Genomic DNA, 17,385 nt, shown 5'->3' on the forward strand with positions numbered 1-17,385 from the left:
GCGGGGATGTGAGATGTTCTCTAATTCTATACAATCAAGGAATAGTTTATTGCTAGACAGAGCTTCCAGAGGTTCTAACACTCAATGAAAAAAAAAGTTTGGGCACCCTATATCCATTATATCCATTATGAGAAACTGACTATTTTACCACATTGTAAGTACCAAGTTATATTTTGGCCTGTACGCTTAATATTGAATCACTTGGGACGACTGCTGTTCGTCAGACAGTTCAACCTTACCGGGACAGGCAGCACGTAACGTAAAGGTGCTTGAAGGTCCCAGGTTCGATTCTTTCTGTGCGGACTTCTCCTCGTGTCTGTGCAAGTTTTCTCCGAGTACTCTGGTTTACTCTACCACTAAAAACATGTGCAATACAAATTTAGTGATGAAGTGGCGGATTACGAATAGTCCCACAACCTACTGTATCATGGCAGCAGTAGTTTCAAGTCTAGATTTCAATGAACACATGCATTTCCATTAAAACACCAAACTGCATGCATGATATATTGATCATAGATAATTCAATTTATATTTTATTTATTGTCCGCTGACCCAGGGATCGGCCATGTTTGTTACTGACACGCAGTCTGTATGTCTGTCCTGCCCTGTCAAACGGCCCCCTCACACCCCAGTGCTTTCTGTAATGAGCAAACAGACGGCAGCACAGAGGGAGGAGACTGCACCGCTCCAGCGTGAAGATGATGGAGAATCTGTAACGCCTCATAAACCCGAGACGTATATGAGCAAATACTCATGGGCCGCCGACGCTTGAGGATAAACTTGTTTGGAGTTGAAATATTTGGAAATGCGAAAAGGACCACGTTTGTAAATCGTATAAAGTTGCAAAACGTGCCCATAAAGTCATTCCATAAGGCTTTTGAAATTAACAAAACACATGACCAATTGTATTTTTTACTTTAGTGCCTTTATAGAAAAGTAGTGGAGTAAAAGTAATAAGTTCACAGGATGTCAGAATAGCCTCCCAGATCTGCTGTTTTGATGAAAACTGCCTCCCACGCTCATAGATCTTTTACTTGAGGAGTCCAAAGGTTCTCAATAGGGTTGAGGTCAGGGTAGGATGGGGTCCAAATCATGAGTTTCTTTCCTTTTATGCCCAGAGCAGCCAGTGATGCAGAGGTATTCTTTACAGCAGGACATGGTGCGTTGTCATGCATGAAGAGGATTTTGTTCGGGAAAGAACTTTTTGTGCCAGTGGTCAGTCAGAAACATATTGGTCATTTTCAGGGAGCCTAAAGGGGCCAACCAGCTCTCTCCCCATGATTCCAGGCCAAAACATGACTCCGCCCCCTCCTTGCTAACGTCACAGCCTTGTTGGGACATGGTGGCCATTCACCAACCATCCACTACTCCATCCATATGACCATCCAGGTTACACGTCCCTCATCAGTGAACTGGATTGTTTGAAAATGAGTCTTCATATATTTCTGGGTTCACTGCAGCCGTTTCTGTTCATGAGCTTCAATTAACAGTTATGGTTGGTTTATGCACAACTGTACCCTCTGGAGGGTCCTACATCTTGATGTTCAGGAGACTCCAGAGGCACCAGCAGCTTCAAATACCTGTCTGTTGCTTTGTAGCATCTGTTCTCTTAATCTGATGTATTTGTCTGGCAGAAACCGTCCTCATTGTGCCTTTATTTGCACATACCCGTGTGTGCTCTGAATCAGCCACAAATCTCTTAACTGTACGATGATTAGGCTTGATCTTTCAAGAAATAAGGTTTTCATACCTAGACCAAGGCAACTATTTCACACTTTTCATCAGCAGGGAGATCCTTTTTCTTTCCCATACTGCTTGAAAATGGTGGTCTGCTTAACAACTAATTATCACAGGCGTCTGAGATTGATGTCAGTGATTCAAAGAGCCCTGAGACACAATACCATCCATGTGTTTCATTATTTTAGTTTTTTTTAACCTTTTTGACACTGAAACATCCTTTGCATGATAACTGTGAACATCCCCCATTCCCTCCTGTTTTACGTGTAAATGATGACTATTTCAGTTTTTTTAAAGACACTATCAGCTGAATTGGTTCTCCCTTAATGCTATAGACGTCCATAAATAAGCTCAGGAGGACCATGTCAAAGTAATTACTGTCCATTTACAGCCCATAACTCCTCTCAGAGGGCTTTATGTCGTCGTGTTGGTCCAAACATTTCCCTGTGAACCGCTCTCTTACAGTAACATCCGCCGCTGATCCGAGCCAGCCGGCCCCAAGCTCTGTCCTTTTTGAGTCAACACGGCTGTAATGTGGGGGCCAGTCGGGGGTCAAGCGGTCCCACGGGGGCTCACCTCCTCAGCAGCAAATCTTCACAAGCCGGGCATCGATTAGCACGACACCAAAATCGACTTCTCGGTTTGTAAACGGACAGTTTAATAGTTTGTTCTGAAGAGCCTTTACGTTTAAGAAAAAAAGGGCACGCGGAGGCTTTGAGTTTGGGCTTTTGCTGGGGAAATATTTGCATTTGAAATAGTGTGTTTTTGTTGGTGTTTGAGGCCAGTCCAAACACAAGAATCCTCGCAGAGACAAACTCACAGCAGATGCACTGCGGTGTGGAGTTCTGTCACTGTGCCACTGATACACCACATGTCAATTTGCAAATACAAGCAGGGCTGTAAACAAATGCATAATTTATGAATAGTTTGGCATGCTGTGTCGATGAGTTGTAGGATCACTATTCTTTTGCTTTTAGGAGGCTTTGGGCATATTCCGACCGCAGACGATTTCTTGCCTGTTGTTGGCCAGGCACAAGCTTCAAGAACTTGTACTTTGTTTATTTTGAGTCATGATTTCATATGGCGCGGATTTGTTGGCTTGATTTATTTTTTGATGACATAACACCAGAAAATGGGGGCTAGAAGAACAAATTGATCTTATATGTGCAGAGGCCGACACAGAGCATTGGATGTGTGCTACGACCAAGCCCTTGGCCATCTGGTAATCTTATGGATAATCTTATTGAGTTTGGGTTTCGTTAAATCAGTGTTTACACCATACAACAAGCTCAGGAGTTTGGGATTAAATGGAATAAATAATCTACAAAACACTTGGCAGCTTTCAGACTAAGTGAGTGAGATATCCGTTTGATTAACATGACACTTATTGAAAAATGGAACCAGTGTCGCTGCAAAATCTCAGTCTCCTGGCTATTCATTTTCATATTTTTGAAATCCTAGCGACTTTAACAGGCTTTAGCTTTTCAGTTGTATTCAGGAGGACTTTTATGGACATTTTGTCGACACAAATTTGTCTCGTGTCAAGTGCTGTTCCCTTTGCAAACCGCTTTGGTGGAAATTGTACTTAATGTAGTCTTATCCAGCTGTGTAGACTGAAGTGTTTATCCCACTTAAAAAGGGCTGCTTAGAGAAGTATTTCTGTGCAGACACGTCCACTATGGCCTGTCTGGTCCCTCTTATGTTAGCTGTGTGTGTGTGTGTGTGTGTGTGCGTGCGTGTGTGTGTTAGCCTGTTATGGTTCTCATTTGATCTCGCTCCGCAGACATCTGGAGCACCTGTTTTCAATTGGCCCACCGACTGAAACATTTGATTGTTTCTCCCAAGCTCTACACTCTCTTCCTTTGCTCTTTACATCGACTCCGTCAGACTGTTTCAGCACATGAACGGTCCTCCTAAGGTAAGACATGCAGCAATCACATGAGCTTGATTAAGACCAATTAGAAAGAAAATACAGTGCTTAGGTTTTCCAGGTATTAACTCAAGTCCATTTTGGCACCTCTGCTGCTGAATGAGACCGCTTTGAAATGGATTCGACGTGTTTGAGATTAAAGGGATGAGTAATGTCTCCTTGTTCAACTTTTAACCTTGAAATGAATGGAAAATCAGATGTAGGCTGTTCAGTGCTGTTAGTTAAGTGTGTTGAAATGAAATAGAAGTCACATGAAAGAGGTGGAGTGAGGAAACAAAGCTCTTTCTTTGCCAGTAATTATTCCCATCACCATTCGGTTGTGCATAGCGCTGTACTTCCGGATTCGCAATTGATATAAATGGATCATGATGCAATATGATCATTGTACAACAGTCTCTTTTATCCACAAATATCTGATTCACCAGCCCAAAAAAAAAAATCCGATCAGAAATCAAAGAACAGATCCGAGACCTTCTTCATGCGGGGCGAGAAACCAGGCAACTTTGTTTCACCTGTGAAGGACAGAGAAACTACTCAGTTGCATATCTCAGGAAAAAAAAGAAAAAGATCCATACTTGCTTTCAGTTGTCAGAAATGATCTGGAGGCAGGGTGCCCATTAGGACAGTTATATTTGTTTGTTTATGCTTATCCTATATCCAGTTATTGCACAGGAATTGCCTATTGCACATAATACAACGTCACCTTGTTTTATGGCAAAATACACTTTATTCGACTTTGAATCACATGCTTTGCAGCACCAGGCGACACAAAGGAAAGAGTTGAACATATGGAGAGAGAATCAAGCTTAGGTTTGTCAGTTGCAGCCCAGTGCCCACTCCATGAAGCACTTCATTATGCCTAATTGTTCAGCGGACAGAGCACACGCAGGGGCAATTAGCAGCGATATGCATGAGCAGCCCTCCTCGGGTTTGCATTCAGGCTGTAGAAAAACTCAGCGTGATGTTTGCACTATTAAACATACCATTCTGTACTTGTGCAATACGTGCTCTGGGCTGTAAAAAGAAAAAAATCAGCACCCGTCTATATGGGATGCTGGTAAATGTATGCATTAATATAATACAATAGTTCTTTATAATATGAAAATAAATATAATCCTCAGTAAAAACAAGACATCAAATTTTACAGTTCCCGATCATTGCAGGATATGGTCTATTGCATTGTATAGATGGCAAAGGCCTAACAGTACAGCATATTACAAATAGATACATGCTCAACATGCCAGTATGGTCTCTCACACTCATGCATATAAGAATGTTACACATATTGCAAACACACACTCACACACACACACACACACACACACACACACACACACACACACACACACACACACACACACACACACACACGCACACGCTCTCATTCAAACAAATTGGTCACTGTTCAACCAGCCGAAGTACTCGGAGCAAAAGCAGTACTTAACAGAAAATACATTACAAGAGGACCTGAAATAACAAATACAAGTAAGCAATATCGGTAACACTTTAGATTAAGTTATAAACCGCAAGGCCACATGAACACGGCTCGTTTCTTAAGCAAGTGGGCCATAATCTAAAGCATTACTGAAATACCAACTGTTAAAAGAGTAAGGCACACTGGCGGTTGTTTGACTCTGCTCTGCCGTTCAGTTGTGCAAAACTGTCCATGAGTGACAGTGCAGTGTTTTCAAACCGCTACCCACAAGATGGAAACATTAGTGCCACCTTCATGAGTGATCTGATTAACTCTCCCACGTATACAGTCCAAAGTTACATAGACAGCAGTACCGTTCTGCACTTGAAACGAGGCTCTAAGTCCAATACTGGCCCACTCGCTTCCTTCCGGCATATGACCGGACACCTGCTGAGCCAGAGGACCCGAACTTCCCTGATCTGGCCCTCCAACTCTCTGCAACGTCAGCTTGACAATGTTGCAGGAGTGGATGAGCTTTAGGTTCAAGGCTACGTTTGCCGTCCCTTTCTCTTGGAAGACAAAGTTCTTTCGGCCGTTGGGTTCTCCGGAGCGCGCCAACCGGACTTGTGGCGAGTCCCGACTCGTCTGGTGGAAAAGCAACGGTTTATTCCGAACGGCGCCAGATGGAAGACCGGTCTTGACTACAGTAGCGCTCAGTACCGAGGATATCGTTGAAGGAATCCAAATTAGACTCAAGATACTGATCCCGGTGCTGTCGCCAAAGTAGCGTATGTTACACTGCGACGGTGAGGTGATCTCAAAGCCCAAGGTGTCTCCGCTGTCAACACTGGCCACACCGGAGAGTGTGATGGAAGTGTCCCGGTAGTTGACCCCCGTTTTGAATGCTTGCGTGGTCTCCTGGCCCGTTCCGTTGCGATTCGTGAACGCAATCAACGAGAAACCCTCTCTGACGCAAGTATGGCCCATTGAGTACAGCGCTTGCTGGGCAACAAACTTGACCACTCCACTTTCCGTGAAGCGTATCCCGCGGTTGTCATGGGTCAAGCTGATCATGTAGGGGTCGGAAACTGAGGTCACGCGAAAAGTTGGCCGGTAGCTTGTTTGGTAGTGTGTGAGTAGTGACATTTGAGCGGACATTGCGACCGCGCCTGTATCATGAGATAACCACAGCATGCTAAATGTCGGGGCAGTGATTTCATAGACATTGATGTCCTTGCTTTGGTTGCAGTGGTTGTTCGGACTTTTTAAAAGCAATGTTAAGGTGTGGTTGGGTTCGACTTCCATTCCGCTGCTAACGCTAACCCCTTGAAAGTATTTTCCGTCTGGTTGTTCAATACGAACTCCACTAAGATCTTGTCCTTCTTCTTCTTGGCTTCCGTTAAGCCTCATTCCCAGTTGCAGGAAGTTCCTACAGGTGTGCTTGATGGCAAAGTTGTGGTCCACCCACACTAGGCCATGCTGCTGGAAGACCACTCTACCTGCTTCATTGGACAAAAGATTGCTTGTGTTTTTACTGCGAATCTTAAGCTGGAGTCCAGGGTAGATCTTGGCTTCAGAATTCCGTGGAGAAGGGATGGTCACAGTGGCGGCCCAGGATTGAGACAGCTGACTCTCTGTAGACTGACCACACACTGTGTCACTAACTGCTGTACAAGGAACTGCCACTGGTTCCCCAAAGCAGTCGGAGCAGGCCTGGCACTCCTGCAGCTCCTGATTATAGAAGTACTCATGACCACACAGTCCCATCACAGCCTCACGCTCAGAGACGCCCAGACACCTGAATCCCCCTGAAAGAGAGGAGAGCAGACAGGAAGTGTGTCAGGACAGAGCCAGACAGGGAACTTCTTATGTAACTGTGCTGGAATTTAAGACGGTGTGATTGAGAGTTTAATATACTGTCTATACAAAAAGTTTCATTAGCAAGTCTGGACATAGTCCTACCTGGTGTGTTGAGGCACTTCACTCTCTCTCCACAGATGTTGGGTAGTTCAAGACATTCATCTCTGTCCTGTGGATGCAGTAGAAATCACAAATCAAACACATGTAATGCAGACCATGTCAAATCATTTATTTTGACAAAAACGATCAAACACAAAAAGCTACATTTTATCTGGTTGATTGCTAAAAAAACCACATTACTCTCCAGCATATGTGTGACCAAGTGTGATTTTTGAAGGACACAAAGACTTCTTGAGCAAATTATGGACAGACCACTGCTTTGGCTGATCTTCAGAGGAAGCTGGCTCTTGCTCAGCAGTATTATAAATGTGTTTTATGTATCAGTAAAATATGACTTGACTTTTTTTAAACTGACTTACACATGTCTGTACTTAAGCATTGATCAAATGCCGGTACCTGGCACATGCGGTCAGCGGTAGGTGAGCACTGGGAGATGAGGAAGAAGCCTGGGGGGCACAGTGTGCAGCTCTCACACTGAGGGGGGTCTCTCTGGAAGTCACAGAACTCCTCTGATCCACAGGGCGAGGGACAGCCCAGCAGGGGCTGAGGGAAGTGGGCCTCGCCCATCACATCCATGGTCTTGGAGTCCAGGTCCACCTTGTGCACTGCATAGGACTTGTGCAGGTGACTGCGGGCCTGGCTCTGCAGTCCTGACACCTGACTCTCCAGGTAACTCTGTAGCTCCCCTTGCAGGCCCTGGAAGGACACCTGCTTGACGGTGTCAGACAGCATCTCGTACTGGGACTTGACTGCGTCCATCTGCTGGTACATGCGGCGCTGTTGCTCCAGAATGTCGCGCTGTTGCGACAACAGCGCCTCCTGCTGCTCCACTAACTTCTGCTGCAGCTCTCGCACCACAGTCTGCTGCGTCCGCAGAGCCTCCACCAGAGTCTCCTGCCCTTTAGACAGCTGTAGGTGGAGGATGAGAGCATCTTCTGATGGGACCTCATTCTCACCTAGAAACACAGTCAACGTATTCGGCTTGTCATAAGTGATAAAACCTTAAGTCACAGAACAAATCCCAGAATGTAACAGTTGTTTAATGGACTTTTTAAATACATTTTTCTTATTGTCTGTATAATTGTGATTTACTGTATTCATGATTTTAAAAATAGGCTATATATTTAGTTTAGTTTTACTTGTCACACTTTTGAGTCTTTTTCTGTGCGTGATGATTAACTAAAGCATTAAAGCATTGTTTTAGCTTTAAAGAAGTCATTGGTGCACAGCACCGCTGCACTGTTTGGGGAACCCGCCACTACATCATGCTTTGTCAGGATGAGTGAACACATCTGACCAAGTGTGAAGACTTCAAAGAATGAACCAGAGGCTCATTTCCCGCACAACTCATTCCCCACTTCGTCCGCAGCCGTTTGATATTTTACTGTGAAGGTCAAATAAGCCCCAGTCAGTCTTTTGATAATAAGCCCCTCATGGGAAGGTGCTGGAGTCTATAAGACAAGGAATGAGGTCGATTTTCTTTCAGCTTTGAGCGAATAAATCAATATTTTATAGTGTGCTCTTTTACAGCGCTCTTCAAACTTGTAAAATATACAGCCTTCAATAAAAGTAACTGACACAGGCTACTTAACAAAGAACACTGAACTTCTTTAAACATATTGGGAACAGACCTGGCTTGATATCACACGTGAGCTGGACACCCAAAGGCGCGCCGCCAAGTTCTGGAGATGGATATCCAAAGTCCGGGAAATCCCCGAGGAACTGCGCGGCTCTGTCGGACAAATGGACCGGCTGTTGGTCTCTGTCCTCCGATGTGCCACCGCTACTCGCACACCCCTCTCCCACGCACACTCGCGCTCTCGTCCGTGGCCGGATCTTGAGGGGCAACCTGCACTCGATGCCCCTACATTCTCGCGTGTCGTTGGAAGCTGCGTGAACGTGTTTGGCGACTGTTGCGCACTCTGCATCCGCGCACCCCTCTCTCGCTCCTCCGCTGATGCTGCTGCCCTGGCGCGGCGTGGATGCCGAGCTTGGATACGCGTGGTGGTGGAGGAGGATGTGGTGCGGCTGCTGGCTGTTGCTCACTCTGCCCTGCGTAACGGGGTTGAACTGGCGCGGAGGTCGGGACACTCTTCCACCGGGACAGTGCGCGCCGATGCACGGTCTCGGATCACCGGTTTCCTTGCAGTGAGCCCCTCTACAGTTTTCCGCGGCGATTTGACGAAGTGACATCCAACATAGCAGCAACAAATGGAGCAATAACCGCATTTTGCGCACTTTAATTCCCTGGTACCAAAGAAAACTGTTCCAGGGAGAGCATCATCAAAGTTTGTGAGCTGGAGAGGGACTGGCTTCCTCACATGAAAACACTGTCTCCCCCTCTCCCTTTCTCTCTCTCTCCCTCTCTCTCCGCGCTACGATGTCAGTATGTGGCATTCCTTAGACTTAATTAGCATCAGGTTTCCTCGGCCACGTATTAACCCTTCACCTTCCTTCCTCACCCTCCTCACTTGGCACAAAACGCTCATCCGCTCTTCCCGTTGTTCCTGAACATTTCTAAAAAACAAAAATAACATGTACATTTACAAACCAAGATCAGTGGGGGCTCTTACTTTCAATCAAGTGATAAAAATACTTGAGTTGTACAACAATGGAGAGTTTCAGACATCCAGGTAGTTTTAAGTGTAATTAAACTGACTCACCTGTGTGGACTTTAATTGGAAAAAAGAAAAAAAAATCGCCATCCAGGCAGCTTCTTCAGGGCTTGAGGTGACTGTGCCGCCCACTAGATGTAGGCCTAGAAGTGGGTGTTGACATTAGGATCCTGGGCACCCTATGCATGACCGCGTGACTCTGTCCCAGGTCAACGCGCAAGTTCAGGGCCTCAAGTATAGATTGTGGAAGTGCACAGTGGAGGGACAACCCCCAAGGGCAGGAAAAGCAGGTGTTGTGGAGACTGTTGTAACAGGATTAGGGAAACATCACACCCATAGAGCCGATCAACCCGGCTGTAAAAACATCTTCTGTCCTTGGACTCTGTTATCATTGAAGTATAAAGGTGTCTGAACTTGAAAAACAAAGAGCACCACCTCATACAATCAGCAGGTGTGGGAGTCGGATGTTTCGAGCTTTTGAGGATAATTTGGTTGAAAATGAAGGATTATTCAAACATGCAAGAATCAAGCGTTTTTATTTGTTATTTTTTGGCTCTTGGCTGGGCTCTTGAAGCATCACATTTCATACGACCACCTGTTTACCTTTTGAATGAGTGGTCATTTCAATTAGATAGCCAGCATGTATTTTCCTCCAATGAGATAAATGAGGTAACGTGTTAGATTAGCAACATTATGTGTAAGGAAGCAAGGTAGGCAAGTTTGATCATCTGTTCATTCACATTCAGCAATTTTCACTTGCAAACTGGATTTATTTCCCCCTCATTCAGTTCAAAGTTTTAGTTTGGGGATATCATCAGTGTTGGGGGTAATGTATACAAAAGTAATGAGTAGCAAAAATATGTAACTTTTCTCTGTAACTAAGGAATATAGCATATTACTGAAACAAAATATGGGAATATATTGGTCATTGCAATTCAAATAACACAAGTTACAAGTGCATTTATATTTATGAACAAAAAAATGCCCCCAAATAAAATGCAGCACCAAATCAAGCTGGGCTCTGATGTGTAAGATCTGCAGTTGTGTGTAGTTAATGTCGTCAAACAACACACGAGAGAATGGGGATAAAGAAGGAAAAGGAAATTGTTGACTGCACTTTTGCTCGGCATTATTACTATTTTTAGTTTATATTTTGCCAAAAGTAACCCAAAGTTGTGTAACTCAGATATGAAACAGCAATATGTAATACAATCATAATACATTTTTAAAGCTGATATAGAATATGAATAACTTGATCAACACTGGATATCATAACAATGGTTGATTCAGCTTTTGCAACTACGTTAAGTACCCTGGTATACCTTATAGCAATGTTTGTTTCCAAGTCTTGTTTCCAAGATTAAATGTAGTTATGCAAAACGCCAACCAAGGGTGCATTCTCTTCTCTCGTCTAGTTTACCAAAGTGTAAGCTGACATTCAGTGCATAAGTGGGTGTCGGGCTAAATATGTAGGATAACTGCAACATGAATGAAAGAAACACACAAAAAATCCTCCAAATGTGGTTTTGATGAAATTATAACATTGTAACAGGATCAATAACAAAATAAAGGTCACATTTGCACAATATAGGTCATTATGTTGTTACTGCAAAGTCCTCTACGGTGACTGTTCTGGAGCCTACAAATAAAAAAATGAATTTAGGTTCAGCTTCAATCAAAAAGTTTTGACTTTTGTCTCTTTTAGGGAAAATAAATAAATAAATAATAATAATATATATATATATATATATATATATATATATATATATATATATATATATATATATATATATATAAATACACTGTAGCCTGTGCAAAGAGGCCAATGAAACAATCCAGCTTTACATAACTGCAGGGTGTAAGATGCTGCAGTGAAAGCTTACATGGAGCGCCATAACCAAGTGGCTGGTATAGTGTACAGGAACATCTGTGCAGAGTATGGGCTGGAAACCCCAAGGTCAAAGTGGGAAACACCTCCAAAGGTGGTCGAGAATGACCGAGCCAAGATCCTGTGGGACTTCCAGATACAGACGGACAGAATGGTAATGAACCAACCAACATTGTGGTGGTGACAAAGAGCAGAGGAAAGCCGTTGTGGTCGACATAGCAATACTAAGCGCCTTCAACATCAGGAAAAAGGAACATGAGAAACTAGAGAAATACCAGGGGCTCAGAGAAGAGCTGGAGAAAACCTGGAGGGTGAAGGCATCAGTGGTGCCCATGGTCGTTGGGGCACTCGGGGCAGTGACCCCCAAACTGGAGGAGTGGCTCCAGCAGATCCCAGGAAATAAGATAAGATAAGATAAGATAAGATAAGATGGTACTTTATTGATCTCACCGATGGAGAAATTGCATTCGATGAGAGAGCATCCGGCAGCAGCACCCATTCAGTGCGCACCACTCTTTTTCTTTTCTTTGGTGAAAGATCGTTGTGTCGCGGCCGCCATCTTCACTGTTTTTGGTCACAGGAGGAGCACTGGTTGATGGGAAATCCGTAGACGATGACCTCGGCGGTGGAGCTCTTGCGCTTGGCCACGATGTTCTTGGCCACACAGGTGTAGTTGGCCGTGTCGGACAGACACGCCTGCTTGATGATCAGGTTGTGTCCACGGGGATGTAGAAGTTCCTGTCCTCGGCCGGGTCGATGATCTCGTTGTCCTTCAGCCACTCCACCCGCATGACCTTGGAGGATGGAGAAACTGTAGCTGCCCTCTGTTTCCTCTGATCATCTGAAACGGTGCACCGCCTCCTGGGCTTGTCCCCGTCTCAGAGCATGGTGTCCTGCACTGGTCAGCTCCACCTCGTCCTTCCTCTTCCTCCTGCACAGCTCCCTCCACAGTCTATCACCATCTCCTCGTTGGTCCCTTTTGTTGTTTCCTGTAGCTCCTCTTGTGACGCCTCCTCCGTGCTGCAGGTGTAGGGCTCTTGGTGCCTCTTCACTGTTCAGTGTCTCAGAAGAAGATGTTTGTAGATCTCAAATGGGTTTAGCTGATAAGCTAGCAGTTTGTTTACCTTCAAAAAGCTGCTTTCTTCAGGACCATTTTGGACTCTCAAAGTAAACAAATCCACCAAACCTCCACAAAAACACGGTAAAGACGTACAAAAGTATCCAGAAAAACAACGTGGTTTGCTGAAAAAGGCAAACAATTCAGCTGCACCAGGAGAGAGGGAGGTCACTTACATAAATATAAAATAATAATAATAATAATATCAATATACTTAAATACATCAGACATCTCGGTCCAGAAAAGTGCAGTTCTAGGAACAGCAAAGATACTGCGCAGAACCCTCAAGCTCCCAGGCCTCTGGTAGAGGACCCGAGCTTGGAGGAAAAAGAGACCGCCCGCGGAGGGTGAGGAAGAGTTTTTTTTCTTTTGTTATACATAGTGTGTTAATTCTGACATGCTAATCGTGTAATTGTAATATGACATTTATGGCACAATAAAGTAACAAAAAATACAAAAATAAATATTGGGCAGGAAAGTTATTTTAATTTTTAAATTAATGACAGAAAGTGACATAAATAAAGGTAAAGTTCCAGCAGTTTGACTCATTTCCCATTGACTTAACATGGTTGGCATGGCAACAGTTTAGAATGGTTTGCTTCAATGATGTCACTTCCTGTCGGTGTCCAATAAGGAAGTGAAACTATAAATATCACAAAAAATGTAGCTATAGAACTATAGAAACTATGTAACTATAGAAAGCTGAGTACAATCTTTAGCAAAATCTCAAATCTAATTGTGTCTAAAGTGTCATATGTACTTTAAAGTTACGGTGGAGAATTAGAAGTATTCTTTGCTTCTCCCCCGTCGGCTGCTTTGAACATGACCATATATGGGTATAGAACTCTATAATGATATGCGGAATGTTTGAAAAGGTGATGTAAGCGTGTGGTTCTCTGAGGATCGGCCATTACAGCTCAGACAGTGAAGGACAGAGGCGTCTCACACATTTCTCTGCAACTGTTTCGTAACTACAAAATAAACGATGGAGATGATGAGGCTACAGGCTCGCGGCGAGGTCACCGTCACCTCGGAAGGTCTCCTACAAATTGTGAGGACCCATTTTAACCGGATAAGCCCTGCTGAGTGGGCGATGCTGGCAAACGGGACTTGTGATGTTGAAACGACGAATGTTCTGCTCTCAATGTTCGTACAGCTGATCCAGACCTTGTCAGCAAACGTTTTGAGACTGGTCATACCCAGAGACGAAGTGAGAGTGAGGTGTCTGAGTGAAGACGAGGCAAACCGGGCGTTTCAGACCATAACAACCGTTTTACAACAGTCAGTCGGTTTAATGTTTGGCCAGGCTCTGAACGTCCCCCTCACTCAAGCTGTGGATCTGAGCAACGAATCTCAAGAGCTCACCGTGCTCTTAGAGAACGAGGTCTCTCAAAACGTCAACAGCATCCTTTCCACGGGGTCACAGGACTCACTGGAGAGGGTGTTAAACGTCCCTCTCAAAATGCCAAGCGTGCAGACAAGCCGGGACATGCTGGATCGCGCCAAGAAATGTCTCAAAATGTGCCTGAACGTGATGACGTGTTCCTGTGCCAAACCAGAGAAGCGCGCGAGGTCAGCGGGATCAGTGGACGAGCGCAAAAACGGTCCCTGCTATCCCTGTTTCAATGTTTTTGCAAGGAAGAATTTCAAAAAAATGCAGGAAAGCATTGAGAGTCAAATCATGATGGAAGTTTCATCTGCCAGCCCGTCGTCAGCTGCAGGATCTCCCCCTGGCGGAGCGGCGAGCCCAGCGGGGTCTCCGAGCCTCAGCCCGCTCAGAACGCCAGAGAAAGAGTTTAACGAAATCCAGCAAGATGTTGACGACATTTTTCGACAGATGAATATGGGGGCGTGTTCTGGGTCACGCGCCGGTCAACGAAGGGTCAATGATTACCTCCAAAGCAAAGATATGAAAAGGCTTCTGGACAAGCTCGTTAATATCATGTTCTGCCACTTCCATGTGTATGACTTGTGCAGAAAGCAGGCCGCTCGCACGGGACAAGCTGGCTCACAATCTGCCCTCCTGTTTGACATGGGACAAACGACGGGTTCACATTTCACCGTCTTGAGCACTTTTGTACAAGGTCAAGTGAGAAAATTCATCAAGAACCTCTGCAACTTCACGCAGCAGGATTCGTTGGATTATCTTAACAACGTGGACCTGTATGAAATCTGCATGGAGCAGCGTTCCTTCAACAGCCAACGGTACGACATATTCCAGCAAAGCATGACACATCCCAAAGCATGTGTGCCCTCGAATGTGTCAGCAGATGTACCGGCCATCGTCCTGCGTACTCCACCAGAGGAAACATCTCCAAAAGCAGAGTCGTCTCCAAAAACAGAGTCGTCTCCAAAAACAAAGTCATCTCCAAAAACCGTCTCTGCTCAAACTCCACGAGAGGCAACAGCTCTGACTGAAGGGCAGTTCATGACTCAAACTGTCGTCTTGGAGTTGACGCGAAAAATCTACAAGAACGTTCCTCTGCCTGAGAGAGAAGAGGACAGTTATCGTCCCTTCGCAGATCGCCTGACTCAAAAAGCCCAGGAGGAGATTGACCTGCAGGGCTGGCAGTGCAGAAAACTAAAGAAGAACTTGAATAACGTGGTCAAAGGTGTGATGCATTCTCTCAACAGGGAATACGGCAAATCCAAGAGAGTCTGTGAAGCCTTGCTCATGGACACGGAGGCGTTTGAGGCCACAGTCATGAAGTATCTGCAAATTCACATCGATTTGGAACTGCACAAGAAGCCGTCACTGTGGTCCCGTGTCTGTAAATTCATCTGCAAGCCTTGCTGCAGCTAAACACAAAAGCCCCTCCCCCTCTTTCTCACCCACCTGCACCCCAAACATGGACTCACCCTGCTCCTGAACGAAGAAGATTGAGTCTCTCTCTTTCTCCCCCTCTTTTTACCCCTCTTTTTACCCCTTTACTCACACTTCTCCTAAACGGAGAAATGTGAGTCTCTCTCTCCCCCCTTGACTCTTTCTCCCCTCTTGACTCCAAACTTTAACTCTCTCTTTTCCTTAACAAAGAAAAGCGAGTCCCACCCCCCTCCCCCCTCTTAACCCCAAACTTTAACTCTCTCTTCTCCTTAACAAAGAAAAGCGAGTCCCCCCCCCCTTAACCCCAAACTTTAACTCTCTCTTCTCCTTAACGAAGAAAAGCGAGTCTCTCTCCCCCCCCTAGACCCCAAACTTTAACTCTCTCTTCTCCTAAAGGAAGAAGGGTGAGTCCCCCCCCCCCTTTTGACCCCAAACTTTAACTCTCTCTTCTCCTTAATGAAGAAAAGCGAGTCTCTCTCCCCCCTCCCTCCCTCTTGACCCCAAACTTTAACTCTCTCTTCTCCTAAAGGAAGAAGGGTGAGTCCCCCCCCCTTAACCCCAAACTTTAACTCTCTCTTTTCCTTAACAAAGAAAAGCGAGTCCCCCCCTCCCTCTTAACCCCAAACTTTAACTCTCTCTTTTCCTTAACAAAGAAAAGCGAGTCCCCCCTCCCTCTTGACCCCAAACTTTAACTCTCTCTTCTCCTTAACAAAGAAAAGCGAGTCTCCCCCCCCCCCTCTTAACCCCAAACTTTAACTCTCTCTTTTCCTTAACAAAGAAAAGCGAGTCTCTCTCCCCCCTTAACCCCAAACTTTAACTCTCTCTTCTCCTTAACGAAGAAAAGCGAGTCTCCCCCCCCCTTAACCCCAAACTTTAACTCTCTCTTCTCCTTAACAAAGAAAAGCGAGTCCCCCCCTCCCTCTTAACCCCAAACTTTAACTCTCTCTTCTCCTTAACAAAGAAAAGCGAGTCCCCCCCTCCCTCTTAACCCCAAACTTTAACTCTCTCTTCTCCTCAACAAAGAAAAGCGAGTCCCCCCCTCCCTCTTAACCCCAAACTTTAACTCTCTCTTCTCCTTAACAAAGAAAAGCGAGTCTCTCTCCCCCCTTAACCCCAAACTTTAACTCTCTCTTCTCCTTAACGAAGAAAAGCGAGTCTCTCTCCCCCCTTAACCCCAAACTTTAACTCTCTCTTTTCCTTAACAAAGAAAAGCGAGTCCCCCCCTCCCTCTTAACCCCAAACTTTAACTCTCTCTTCTCCTTAACAAAGAAAAGCGAGTCCCCCCCTCCCTCTTAACCCCAAACTTTAACTCTCTCTTCTCCTTAACAAAGAAAAGCGAGTCCCCCCCTCCCTCTTAACCCCAAACTTTAACTCTCTCTTCTCCTTAACAAAGAAAAGCGAGTCCCCCCCTCCCTCTTAACCCCAAACTTTAACTCTCTCTTCTCCTTAACAAAGAAAAGCGAGTCTCCCCCCCCCTCCCTCTTGACCCCAAACTTTAACTCTCTCTTCTCCTTAACAAAGAAAAGCGAGTCTCTCTCCCCCCTTAACCCCAAACTTTAACTCTCTCTTCTCCTTAACGAAGAAAAGCGAGTCTCTCTCCCCCCTTAACCCCAAACTTTAACTCTCTCTTTTCCTTAACAAAGAAAAGCGAGTCCCCCCCTCCCTCTTAACCCCAAACTTTAACTCTCTCTTCTCCTTAACAAAGAAAAGCGAATCCCCCCCCCCCCCCCCCCCCCCCCTCCCCCCTTCAGCTCCGGGTCAGTCTGCCTGTCCGTCCATGGGAGTGGATCTTTTCTTCAGCCTGGTTCTCCCCGAGGTTTCTCTTTTCTCCCACTGGGTAGTTTTGGAGTTTTTCCTCGCCGTGAGGAAAGGTCTAAGGA

At 45.2% G+C, this 17,385-nt stretch overlaps 1 protein-coding gene across 1 annotated transcript; it reads right to left on the reverse strand.

Moving 5' to 3' along the window:
• Positions 1-5,023: 5,023 nt before the first annotated feature.
• On the reverse strand, positions 5,024-9,368 carry nell3 (NELL (neural EGFL like) family member 3). Its single transcript, XM_079576168.1, has 4 exons — positions 8,693-9,368; positions 7,458-8,017; positions 7,044-7,110; positions 5,024-6,889 (listed from the first exon to the last, which is right to left on the reverse strand). Exons 1-4 carry the CDS (start codon positions 9,288-9,290, stop codon positions 5,355-5,357), a joined length of 2,760 nt encoding a protein of 919 aa, XP_079432294.1. The 5' UTR covers positions 9,291-9,368; the 3' UTR covers positions 5,024-5,354.
• Between the last annotated feature and the right edge of the window lie 8,017 nt (positions 9,369-17,385).

Source organism: Gobius niger, assembly GCF_951799975.1.
Source record: "Gobius niger genome assembly, chromosome: 18".
NCBI classification, from domain to species: domain Eukaryota; kingdom Metazoa; phylum Chordata; class Actinopteri; order Gobiiformes; family Gobiidae; genus Gobius; species Gobius niger.